The following is a 12,206-nucleotide window of genomic DNA, read 5'->3' on the forward strand; positions in this document are numbered from 1 at the left end:
ATGAGAAAAGTTTAGCAATGCTCCGTGCCTTCTAAACTTTTCTCAATTATTTCGTTAATATTTTATTTTTCAGTCTATCGTACGACAAAAGCTTCTGAATTTGCTGTATATATTTGAAATTGTGAATTGTAATTCATCGTTAAGTTTAACAAAGTTTTAGACAAAGAGTACCGCCGTCCAAAATTGGTACTTGACTTGTATTCTAATATTTCATAGGGTAACTCGATTGGTTGAATTTTGGGCTTAAGCCAAATCTAAAACGGTACGTCGCCTAGCCATCGTTCGAGAATCGCGGCATGCTGCCATCTGTACTCTGTACCCCACCAAAGTGATGACCCCGACAAGTGGCAAGTCATAACCATTCAAAACCGAACACAGATCCCCTCCGGATCTGTGCAACCGCAACCCAAGAATCAATAGATTCATACCATTAAAATTTGATCAAACGATTACAAATAGAAAATTCTTCTAAAAATTATGATAGTTATAATCGTTAAATCAAATTTATTGACTCCGGTTGCACAGATCCGAAGAGGATCTGTGTTCTTCAAAGCCCTAATGAATAATAAAATGGCCCACCATAATAATTTACCGTGCACCCACCATCGCAAATCTCGAAAGTCCCCTCCCTCCTTCCGACGATTGCTACGTGGTTCCCTCCATCAAACCGACCTTCACGCATTTATACGAACAAGGCCGACACTGAGGGGTCCCACACTTGCACTCCTCCCACGTTCTTCTTACACGTTGCGGCCTCTTACTGGTACATGCTCTCAGCACCAGTACGTCTCACCTCTCCTCCTTTAAGACTTTCCTCTTTCGCCTTTAAGACTGTTTGATTTCCATTATTTGATTTGCCTACAAGGAACGCACAACTCGCCGCTCCTAACTGGCACATTTGCCATTCTGACACGCGTCGGCTATCCGTGGCGAGTGGAAATTTGCGCGGGTACCAATTCTCCTCTGTCCTTTTATGATTGAATGCACCACGTCGGTCGGTTACAAAACTTTACAATGGGAAATACTGTGAGAAATAGCATTAGGTTTTGCTGCTACAGCCTACAGCTCACATTTATTTTATTTTATTAGTAATATATATAATCTACTTTTAACTTAATGGCGTCATATGCGTGGGCGTGGATGCTATATAAAGCTCACTCTCTGCGTAAGAAAAGAACATCAAAGCAACATTTCAGCTCTCTTTACAAAACTATTATTCTTTAAGTAAGTTGTGATTTGATAATAAGAAAGTATGGCGGAGGAGTACAACAAGAGCCAAGAACACGAGTACGAGAGGAAGACTGGGGATTACGAGGAAGGATCTGGTGCAGGCGAGACCAAGGATCGCGGGTTGTTTGATTTCTTGGGGAAGAAAGCGGAGGAGAAGCCAACTTCTTATCAGCATGAGGAGAAGCCAGCTTCTTATCAGGAGGAGGAGGTGATCGTCACTGAGTTTGATGAGAAAGCCAAGATCTCCGATCATCATGAGGCACTGGCTCCTGATCAGTACACATCATCATACAGGAAAGTAGAAGAGGACAAGGAGAAGAAGCACGAGAATCTCTTGCAGAAGCTTCACCGATCTAACAGCAGCTCTAGCTCTGTAAGTATTCGTATTTGGAAATTATTTTTGAAAATTATTATTAGCACTTCAAAAATTTTATTCTACCTTCTAAACTTTCTATCTTTCTATATTAGGAAAGAAAATTATATTTGTGAGAAGTGTTGAAAGAAATTGTTAGAGTGCCAATAGCATTTCTTTTATTTATTTATTTTTATTACAAACGATTGGCTTTTAAGCTAATTAAAAGGAGAGCATGTATTGTATCATACATATTTTTGGCAAGATTTCTTAACCCAAAAAAGAAGGAATCCGGATCTCGCCGGATCTTCTTTGTTAGGAGCTCAATGATCTGAATCATGTTCGTTAATGATAAAAAATTATTTTAAATATTTTTACTTAAAATTGAATATAAACAATCCGACAAAAATATCATAAACAAACATAATTCACGAATTTTTAGAATTCTCATCGTAAAATCCGGAGAGATCCTGTTGGGATTTTATAGATCAAGGTTTTTCTGCATATTCCACGTGTAATCACGTAGTGTTTACGTTGATTATATATTTGACATAACATTTAGAATAATTATAAGAAGATTAAATTTATAGATTAAATTAACAAATCTGTCACTAATAAAAAAAATAAGAACGTTTATTAACAATTAAGTAATAATTTAATTATAAAATTTTATATATTTAGTTTACAAATTATAATCAACAAATTAAATTTTTCTAGCATTACTCACATTTATCCTTGGTCTTAATTTCCATAACTTAAATGTCTAAACTTTATGAAATCTCTGAACATTCGCAGTCGAGCGATGAGGAGGAAGATGAAGAGAAGAAGAAGCAGAGGAAAGAGAAGAAGGGATTGAAGGATAAGATCAAGGAGAAGATCTCCGGTGATGATCACAAGGAAGAAGGCTATCACAAAGAGGACACGGCTGTCCCAGTGGAGAAAGTGTACGAGGAGGAACATCATCATCAAGCTCCAGCTCCGGTTGTCCATCACCACGAAGAGCCCACTGACTACCCAACTGAGGAAAAGAAGGGTTTCCTCGAAAAGATCAAGGAAAAGCTTCCTGGCCACAAGAAGACTGAGGAGGTTCCAGTTGGTGCTGCTTCGTACGAACAGCAGAGTCATGATCATCATGCCACGGAGCCACCGGTGGTAGCCTCTTATGAAGCTGGCGAAGAGCCCAAGGAAAAGAAGGGTATTATGGAGAAGATAAAGGAAAAGCTTCCTGGGTACCATTCCAAGACCGAGGAAGATCACAAGGACATCAAGGAGAAAGAGAAGGATACTCCTTCCTATTAATTAAGGGATTAAGAAAAAAAACAACATATATAATCTTGTCTTGTGTTCGGAAATAATGGTTATGGGGGTGTCATTTGTGGTTTGTTAATTTCCTCCTCCCTGTGATGGGTGGTTTATTTGCCATGTTCTCTTGAGAGTATTTTGGGCTTATATACAAGTTTGTTTAGGGTTTCCGTTATAGGGTTCTATTTGGTTTCGGAGGACCTTGAGTTTCTTTTGTATGTTATCTAAACATTATTGTTGTTAATAAGATATTTGTTCTTCCTTTGTATTCCCTTCGTGTGGTCTCTGTATATATACACACATGCTGTGCATATTTATGAACCGGATTATATGTTGAATGGTTCTTTGTAAATTTGTTTTATGGCACTATTGAAGAAGCAAATGAAGTAATGTAAGAAAATGCTCAAGGAATAATCATTTCCTTAATTAATCAGGACGATCACTTGGATCTATGTACTATATAGTGTTGTACATGCGTGAAAGTGAAGAGTAACATGGAGGTGGGAGTGATAAGTGGAGTAACATGATGTCAAAATGCGCAGAGGTGCAAAAGGAGGGAGGCTTGGTTGGTCAAGATAGGAATATCAAACATATCTCTTAATTTAAACTTGTGATATTAAAAGTCTATATACATTATACAGCAACAAAAGTAGTAGCATAGCTTAATTTCTAATTTTGCCTCTCTTTTCTTATCGTGAGTTTGTTCTAATATGTAAAGACAAATGTTAACACAAAATGTGGAAGGGTTCTTTGAATCAATTAATTCAATAATATTGTTACAACATTTACATTGTCATCTTGTTGTATTTACTTGGATCTCACCTGCTTGCTTCTTTATACCTACATTATTTCAATTGGACCCAAAATATCAATGATGATGTCCGTTGGGAAAATGATGGATCGTGCTTGCACCACTCATCTTATTATCGATCGTCCGTTTCTTACAACTCATGAGCTGATGCTTCATATTATTACAACCTAATAATATAACATATATTATTTTCAATCAACATCTTTTCATATATAGTTCAAGAGCTTAGGAAGCCGCCAAATCCGAATCCTATGAAGAATCAGAACTTGACGACGGATACCCAATTCCATGGCGTTTATTAGCTATATTTACCACTTTGAGTTTTGTGAATCAAGTCATAGTTCAAGAGCTTAAGAAGCCGCCGACTCCGGATCCTGTGGAGAATCAGAACTTGACGACGAATACCCAGTTCCATGGCGTTTATTAGCTATATTTACCACTTCAAGTCAAAGTTCAAGAGCTTAGGAAGCCGCCGACTCTGAATCCTGTGAAGAATCAGAACTTGACGACGGGTACCCAATTCCATGGCGTTTATTAGGGAACACAACGAAAACAGTTCCGGCTATTGCACCAATAACCGGAGGCAACACCTGTAGCAAAACCTTCTCAGTGGACTCGAACCCTGGATAATAGCACCTGACAGTGTTGGCGTCCAAAAGTGACACAACTGCAAACACAATCAAGGAAAAGAAGGCATGCACAAAGTCCCCAAACCTAAGCTTGTAAGCAGACAAATCCACAGAGTTTGAACTCGTCGAGGGCCAAAGCCCCTTGCATGTTGCCACCCCATAGTGTGTTTGTTCATCACTGCCTTTGTAACTGTCTGTAAAGGAAGAAAAGCAGCAGGAGAAGCCGCAAACACCGATGAGAACGGCGCTTAGGTATTTGTTGACAGCAGTGCATTTGCCGTTGTTGGTCAAGACAGGGTTCAGGAACTGGAACAAGAAGACCGTGCCGGTCGGGAGGAGCTTGATGAGGTTGCCTGCGCCTGTTAATGTTTTGTCTTTGACGCTTTTGTTGGTTGTGGTGGTTGTCTTGGATTTATAGGAAGAGCTCGTAGAACCCCCCATTTTTCGGAATTAAAGTATTGTTTTGACGGAGTTTATAGAAATGATATTTGAGAATTGTGTTGTAAATTGTGGTTTATGCGAGAGAGAAATTTGGTGTGTATTTATAGAGAAATATAAGAGAGGGAATTGGTTGGGAGATGAATTGCTTTCACGTTAACTGAAAATGTGGCGTTATCTTGTTGAGATGGAAATGTTGCTTTTACTCTTAAGAAAGGGCGGGCTTCATTTCTAATCCAAGTTTTGAGTATTAATATTGTTGAATTTTTGTACTCTGGAAGGTTAACAAATCTAATTAATGACTTTAGATGGGCTTAGGAGATAGAGTTGAAATTAAATAGACTCAAAGATGTAAATGATTCACTTCTCAAAATTGGGCTGCACGTATTGTATTGCTCTCAATAAATTGATTTCAAGGCTAAATAGTGCTTGGTCCATACATTCACTCTATTCTCTTCGATTCATCTGATCCCCGTATTGGAGATCTCTACCCCAATATATTGTCCTCTCTCTCTCTTTTGGCCTCTCAAACCAGCATTTAATATGTCAACCATTTGCACTAGCTTACCGACACATTTCCACCTATTCGGCTAGACCCTCGTCAGTGAAGTGATGTTTTAGCAATCGGCGTGGCGCGCCTTTTAAGATTCAAGCAGCCCGAGCGTCCCGCTCGGACCTTGGTTACTCTGCCCCACCTTCCCAAGCACTCTCCCGATAGCCCTTATGTCCCATCCTAGGCCTCTGCTATCAATTGCAAGTGCCCATATGGTCTGAGTAGCACCTGAATGGTTTTACCTTTGGAGACTTGTGTCATATAGCTGTGCTCGCTCACATGTTCCACGCAATCGGGTAGTCCTTCTTTTGTCTCAGTCGGCCTGAGCACTCGGGAAGGCCTCTTCTGACCCTTTAGGTCTTGGGCTTCTTGGTCTTTCCTTGGGCTTATGTAGTTGGGTGGGCCTAAATGGACCCAACATTAACATGAATAAATAATAAACAAGATAAATTAGTGATTAGATTGTTGTGCAATCGTATAATATTTAAATTATATCAAAATACAGACGAAGTTAAGTCAGTTGGTTAGGACAATGTGCCCATCAATTTTCATTCAGACTCAAATTCTTTTCTTGTAAATGAGCTATTTGTTGCCCATCCATTTTCATTCAAACTCAAATTCCTTTCTTGTAAATGAGCTATTTGTTGATTCCCCTTCCCCCCCCCCCCCGGCGCGTGTGCGAGTGCGCGCACAAGGAATGTAATTGGCTAAAATTAAAGTTTAAGGGGGGGGGAAGGGAAAGGAAAAATCGACAAATACCTCCTTGTAAATTATAATATTGCAATTAAGAGTTGTTATTAACGTCGATTGTCAAACACAACACTGAATATCATGCATGTCTGGCAGTTAAGAGTTGTTATTAACATTTAATGATATGTGAGGATCAAATGCCTATTAATCACAAGATTATATTATTTTAAATTTAAAGGTTTAAAATATTGACAATTTAATAAAGCAAAACTACCTTAAAATTTATAAACCATTAGAAAACTTATTTTGTTCTTTGTCAACTATCTAAACTAATATAATTTTGTGGCATATGATTCTCACAATTAGGGATGGGCAATAGTTATGGCGGGCAGGTAACTGTGGTTAAATTACCCATAACCGTTTACTCATTGGGTAATTGCCTAAACGGTTATACACATACCCATAACCGTTTATAAACGGTTAACTATACCCATAACCGCATACTCATTTAACCGTAACCGTTTAATACACGTTTACCCATTTATCCTTTTTAACTCGTTTATATTTTTTTTTTATCATTACCCTTTTTTCACCCGTCTACATGTTTTTTAACAACTTGAAAATTAAAAAAAAATGTCATAAATTTTTTTTCCGGACAATTAAACACCGTTATAGGTACATTTATCATACATTTCGATATTTTAATTTTTTAATTCCTTATACCATTCCAATAATTGAAATAATAATTTAGGGACGATATTTTTAACTGTTACCAATGAAGGTAAATATAATATTTGCTAAGTATTATTGGGTTACAAAAATTGTTTAGAAGACATTTCTGTCAAAGCATTTCTTTCAATTTCACGGTTACCCGCAAAGAATTTAAATTAATTTGGCCAATTCCTTGATGATGAGAATCATCATTCCTGTAGTAGTGTTATTGAGAGAATGACCGATGAATTCCTTGCTAATTTATTGGGTGCTAAGTATTATTGGATCGAGAACATAGTTTGTGTTAGTTTTACATATATAAAATAAAAGGGTAAACGGTTAGCCGTTTATAACCGCGGTTAATACCTATAACCGCCCATTTAAATTTCGCGGGTAAACGGTTATACCCATAACCGTTTATTTATCTAAACGGTTATCCATAACCGTAACCGTTTAATTTAAATGGGCGGGTAACCGCGATTACCCATAACCAATGGGTATTTGCCCATCCCCAGTCACAATCCTCAAATGAGGACCTTAGGAGAGTTGAACTCCATTTCGTACATATATTTAGAATTACTGAGTTGAGAGAAAATTCTCTTTAACTATTGTAACCTTAGGGATCAAATGCAGCCTGCAACCGTTCCTATTCAAATGCTCAGGTTGGGAAGCTGATCATATTTTCTGTCCCTGGAGATTAGTCCTCTTTTACAATTCACAACTCATACCTATGTCCATCGCATGCGCACTGACAAATTCTTTACCAAAACACAAAGGCAGTCCCATTCCAACATTACTGAGATTCGTTTACACCTTACTGCGTAAATCAATCTAAAAACTAAAACCCCTCACAAGTGACATATACTATGAGACAAACAGCCACCATGAGCACTCACCATAAGGCCTGCTCTTGACACCAGTACGAATGGATTTAACAATCTCTAAGCTACCGATTCTTGCAGAATTCACCACAATGGCCAGTTGGCGGCTAAGGGAAGCAGTCAAGGAGACCCTTATAAGTAACAGCAATGGTGAATTTGACGAGGGTACTCACATTGTAATAGCAGGTCTTCCTAACACACACAACAAAGATATGAGGTACATACTCAACCCATAAGCGAAATTTATTCTTTAACACGTTTGGCATGAGACTTACCTAAATCTAGCTTCCACTCTCTATGGTCCTCACACATTATCATCTTACATTCAAGAATTCGAGAAATTAGCCAAAGCGATGGCAAAGGGAGACAAAGGCCTTCCTTAAGGTCCCTTACCACCACATCTTTCCTCTGTACAACTCAGGCTCTTAGTTGATTGTTCTGGAGACTCACCTCCCCCAGATACAAACTTTCGGGGTTATTAAAGAGGATATCAACTTACCCAAAAGTGGATCATTCAAAAAGGGAGATAGACCAACTGCCACGGTTTGGAGTGCTAACCCAAGATATGACTTATTGACGGAAGGGACATATGCAGTGGTAGAGATGCTTCAAGGAAAACACTGGGTTCCTGTTTACGACGATGATGATTTCTCCCTGTTTTTCAAGTGGAATGTAGATACCGGTAGCTTATATGGCACAGCAAACATAGAAGGGGAAATACCGAGGGATGCAAATTCGGGGGTTCACAGGCTAAGGCATTTTGGTTCAGCAAAGGAAACCAAGGATTCCCCCAACACCTGCTTCACTGGCGCATCTAGTGGTTTTGCAGTGTCTTAAATGTTTATTTAGTATTTTTCTTTCATGTGTATCCCTCTTAAAGAAAATAAGAAGACAAGGTAGCAAGGGATGCAAATAAGTACTCATTTAGAATCTGAAACCTTACATGCTTATTGATAGCATAGAGTACATATAAATGTAAAGGCTGTTACACGCAGAAGTAATTTACTCATTGCTCATATAGATTACACATCGAAGGCATTGCCCTTCAATGAGCAAATCGAAAGCTTTGTTGATGTCTTCAAACCTCACCTCATTTGTCACAAACTCATCCAGTTGTAGTTCCTGATATCATGAAAATCAAAAAATTTAAAGGATATCCAGTTACAGTAAAGCGAAAAACAATCCAAGTAAACAGTTTACTCCTAAAGCACCTTGTCCATGTAACGATTGATGAGGGCAGGGATATCCGATTTAGGTTTGAGTCCTCCGAATAAGGATCCCATGAGGGTTTTGCCGCTGTGAAGGATATCACTAGAGGGAAGGCTCACCCTTGACCCTGGTTTGTCCACACCTAACACGATTGTTTTTCCCCAACCCTGCAGTTGAAAAGAATGATATTAATACATTGTTCAGTGAAAACAAATTATAGCCGCCTAAATTCATCCTGATGGCTGATGGAGGTTCACAAGCCTTCTGGGCATAGAATTACATAAAATATGATGCATGTTATAATCTAAAATAACTAGCTCCCACATGATCAGAATTATGCACATTCTTGTTTTGATAACTAAATATCAGCAAATTGAAAGATGTTCAACAAAAGACAGCAAAAGGCATGATAGAAATAATGTCTGTGCGTGTGTGAGAGATAGGAACGGTAAGGGGGAGAGAGAGACAGAGAGAGAGAGAGAGAGAGAGAGCGAGCAAGAACCTTTCGGCTACAAGCATAAGCTTCTTGCACCAATGATGCCAGTCCAACACATTCAAAGCAATAGTCTGCACCCCCGCCAGTCATCTCAATGATCACCTGTTTTACATGAGAAAAAAGAACTGGAAATGCTTAGTAGGATAACCAAGTGAACCAGAGGTGAAAAATTAAATACTACAATCTCTGAATAGTCGGGCATAGTTTTAGAGAAAACCTGGCTCGCAGATTTATTCTCACAAGTTGCAGCATTCACAAAGTCGGTGAGGCCCAACTTCTTCCCTGTGGTGATAAGAAAAAGAACGATAAGGTCTATATTCTTTGCAGAAAGTACATTCACATGAATACAAAGCTTTTCGCTAACAAAAGTAAGATCAAGTTCTTCTGATAGGATACAAATACCAATTTCAAATTTGTCCGGATTTACATCGACTCCAATAATTCTGGTAGCTCCACAAAGTCTTGCTCCCTCCGCGACCTGGATAATTCAATCATGGACGTGATGCAATCAATCACATATCAGAAAGAGGAAAAGTATCAAAAAGATATGCAGACTATGTTCTGCAAGAACATACAGCTAATCCAATTGAACCTAGCCCAAATATAGCAACAGTTGATCCCTTCTCCACATTTGCTGTCTTCCAAGCAGCTCCAACTCCTAAAGCCAAATTTGTCAAAGATTGATATAGTGTTTTCTAAATTTTTAGTGAGGTGCGACTACACATGTACACAAAAAAAAATGGCTTTTTTAGAACAACTCTAGATTTTGCAAACACCACACTATCTGGATAAGAATTATAAGGAATTTCTAGTGTACCTGTTGATACTCCACAGCCGAGAAGGCATGCCCTACTTGGAGGTATTGCAGGGTCAATTTTTGTGACATGGGCTATGTCAACCACTGTATACTCTGCAAAACTAGACACGAACAAAAAATGGTATAGAACCTCCCCATTGAGGTCTGTGAATCGGCTAGTCTCGTGTCTTGGCATAAAAGGTGAGAGCTTGAAGGGGAGTTTTGTACATAGGTGGCTCTTTGTGGATTTGCAATCTACGCATTCTCCACATTCTGGCATGAAAGTTGGGATGACTGTATCTCCTTCTGAGACCTCATTGACATCCTCCCCAACACTCTCCACAACCCTATGACAAATAAGCATTGATGGACAAGTATATCAGCAGTGATGATCAAACAAATGTGTCTGAAACATATGACAACCAAAGCTTCTAACTGCCCTTTGCAGCAAAAGTTAGACGTGGTTCGTGACCGATCCCTTAACAATTATACTTGTGCTGATAAGGAAATTAAAAAAAGTATACGTACATCATTTGACATGGTAAAGATTAATAAAGTGATAGACTTGGCCTTTCTTTCTTCCCTTTAAATTTTGACAGTTCCTAACTTGCTACTTTATCATGTCTTGGAAAGCAAATGGCAATAAGACGTATAAGAAAGCGTTGGAGCTCACCCCACAGCTTCGTGACCAAGAATTCTGGGGAAAATTGCAGGAAAGTCCTAACAAACAAAAAGTTTTGGAAGTATTAAGCACCAACAACTTGTTAATTGATCATTTAGGAGGAAAGAAGAAAGAAAGAACCTTCATTTTCCAGAAAGTGATATCGCTGTGGCAGAGAGAGGTACAGATAATTCGGATGCGGACTTCATGAGGCATTGGCGGCGCCACCAGGATCTCTTCTAGAACTAGCGGCTCTCCTGCCTTCCGACTCACCGCAGCTATTAATTAACATGCAAGTTCAAGTGCAGCACATATCAGTCAGAGTCAGACTACCATTCATTTGAACTTAATCATGCATTCATTAGCAGCAAGAGCAAGAAAGTTAATCAATAATTGATAATCAAAAAAAGAGAAAAAAAAAGAAAAGAAAAGAAAACCTCTGCATCGAATAGGCTTCCCTCTCCATCTGCTTCCACTTGACAATCTCTGATGCTCCATTGCTAAAGCGCTCGCTCTCTGGCTCTCTCTCTCTCTCTCTCTCTCTCCCCCTCTCGCCCCCGCTCTACTAAATTTGTGAGCCTGTCTGTCTGTTGTGACTTGTGAGTGCGTTTAGGGCATTAGGCATGGACCATTTTTGTAAAGGTTTCTGGTCAGAATTCAGAAGGACGTGAATAAGGACCGTTACAAAGCTAATCATTTGGCTGGCCTTTGGACTTTGGACCTTGGAGTTGGGAGTGGCCAACCAGTAGTTTTTAGCAATAAAATATGTGATTAGATAATATTATCAGTAGATTAGTAGGTTAATGAAAAAAGACAGTCTGCCTACAATTAAATTAAACTATGAATTTTATTCTCAGTTTATAATATATATAATAAAACTAATTGATCAATGAATGATCGAGTCCGTCCGGTGGAATGAAATAATAAATGACAAAGATGCAGGATATACATGTGGCCAGGGAATCGGGATATGTCTGATCATGTGATTCATGCCCGTGCAGGCAGCCCCTCGTCCCTCGTTTATGACTAAAAGGACTAAGCAAATTAGTTTCTAGATTACCGATTTATTGTTTATACCCTCCCCACTCAAAGATTGTGTGTGCAGAATTGAAGGTGCTATTTTAGCCTGCAAACCCCCATATATTAGAGTGTATTTTTGTTGATCACTCTTTAGTGTGGTGTATGCTCAGCACCTTATTTATCATTATTAAATGAATTTGAATTTCAAGATGTGTCTATCTAGAATTTCGAAATTCAAACTCATCTAACGATGATAAATAGAATGATGAGCATATACCACAATAAATGATAGTGAACAAACATATATTGTGCAACAGCCTCTTGAGTCAAAACAAAAATTGGCGGCTCTTGGTATGACTGACTCAAGTGGCTTCAATTTTGCTGGCTCCAACAAAATACAGCGGCCCCTTACTGGTATTGGTGTCAA

General features: G+C 38.7%; 4 protein-coding genes across 4 annotated transcripts; 2 read left to right on the forward strand and 2 right to left on the reverse strand.

Annotated features, from left to right (window-relative positions):
• The first annotated feature begins 1,164 nt into the window (after window positions 1-1,164).
• LOC126603895 (dehydrin COR47-like) lies at window positions 1,165-3,152 on the forward strand. Its single transcript, XM_050270913.1, has 2 exons — window positions 1,165-1,603; window positions 2,378-3,152. The coding sequence occupies exons 1-2, from the start codon at window positions 1,253-1,255 to the stop codon at window positions 2,879-2,881; spliced, it is 855 nt and encodes a 284-aa protein (XP_050126870.1). The 5' UTR covers window positions 1,165-1,252; the 3' UTR covers window positions 2,882-3,152.
• A 470-nt stretch (window positions 3,153-3,622) lies between these two features.
• Window positions 3,623-4,850, reverse strand: LOC126603896 (protein DMP2-like). The gene has a single exon (XM_050270914.1). It carries the CDS (start codon window positions 4,763-4,765, stop codon window positions 4,157-4,159), a length of 609 nt encoding a protein of 202 aa, XP_050126871.1. The 5' UTR covers window positions 4,766-4,850; the 3' UTR covers window positions 3,623-4,156.
• A 2,791-nt stretch (window positions 4,851-7,641) lies between these two features.
• On the forward strand, window positions 7,642-8,434 carry LOC126605669 (neutral ceramidase 2-like). The gene is made up of 2 exons (XM_050273087.1): window positions 7,642-7,773; window positions 8,057-8,434. Exons 1-2 carry the CDS (start codon window positions 7,642-7,644, stop codon window positions 8,432-8,434), a joined length of 510 nt encoding a protein of 169 aa, XP_050129044.1.
• Window positions 8,435-8,501: 67 nt separating this feature from the next.
• On the reverse strand, window positions 8,502-11,488 carry LOC126605984 (alcohol dehydrogenase-like 7). The gene is made up of 10 exons (XM_050273448.1): window positions 11,197-11,488; window positions 10,901-11,037; window positions 10,772-10,818; window positions 10,120-10,445; window positions 9,878-9,960; window positions 9,705-9,780; window positions 9,520-9,584; window positions 9,309-9,404; window positions 8,809-8,973; window positions 8,502-8,719 (listed from the first exon to the last, which is right to left on the reverse strand). Exons 1-10 carry the CDS (start codon window positions 11,255-11,257, stop codon window positions 8,600-8,602), a joined length of 1,176 nt encoding a protein of 391 aa, XP_050129405.1. The 5' UTR covers window positions 11,258-11,488; the 3' UTR covers window positions 8,502-8,599.
• Between the last annotated feature and the right edge of the window lie 718 nt (window positions 11,489-12,206).

This window comes from Malus sylvestris, chromosome 15 (genome assembly GCF_916048215.2).
Source record: "Malus sylvestris chromosome 15, drMalSylv7.2, whole genome shotgun sequence".
Lineage (NCBI taxonomy): Eukaryota > Viridiplantae > Streptophyta > Magnoliopsida > Rosales > Rosaceae > Malus > Malus sylvestris.

Coding starts and splice junctions, on each gene's coding strand:
- LOC126603895 (XM_050270913.1), top strand. CDS start 1,253: ATGGCGGAGGAGTACAACAAGAGCCAAGAACACGAGTACGAGAGGAAG. Junction 1,604..2,377: donor CTAACAGCAGCTCTAGCTCT/GTAAGTATTCGT, acceptor GAACATTCGCAG/TCGAGCGATGAGGAGGAAGA.
- LOC126603896 (XM_050270914.1), bottom strand. CDS start 4,765: ATGGGGGGTTCTACGAGCTCTTCCTATAAATCCAAGACAACCACCACA.
- LOC126605669 (XM_050273087.1), top strand. CDS start 7,642: ATGGATTTAACAATCTCTAAGCTACCGATTCTTGCAGAATTCACCACA. Junction 7,774..8,056: donor TTGACGAGGGTACTCACATT/GTAATAGCAGGT, acceptor CACCTCCCCCAG/ATACAAACTTTCGGGGTTAT.
- LOC126605984 (XM_050273448.1), bottom strand. CDS start 11,257: ATGGAGCATCAGAGATTGTCAAGTGGAAGCAGATGGAGAGGGAAGCCT. Junction 9,961..10,119: donor CGGCTGTGGAGTATCAACAG/GTACACTAGAAA, acceptor ATTTGGCTTTAG/GAGTTGGAGCTGCTTGGAAG. Junction 9,781..9,877: donor TAGGTTCAATTGGATTAGCT/GTATGTTCTTGC, acceptor TGAATTATCCAG/GTCGCGGAGGGAGCAAGACT.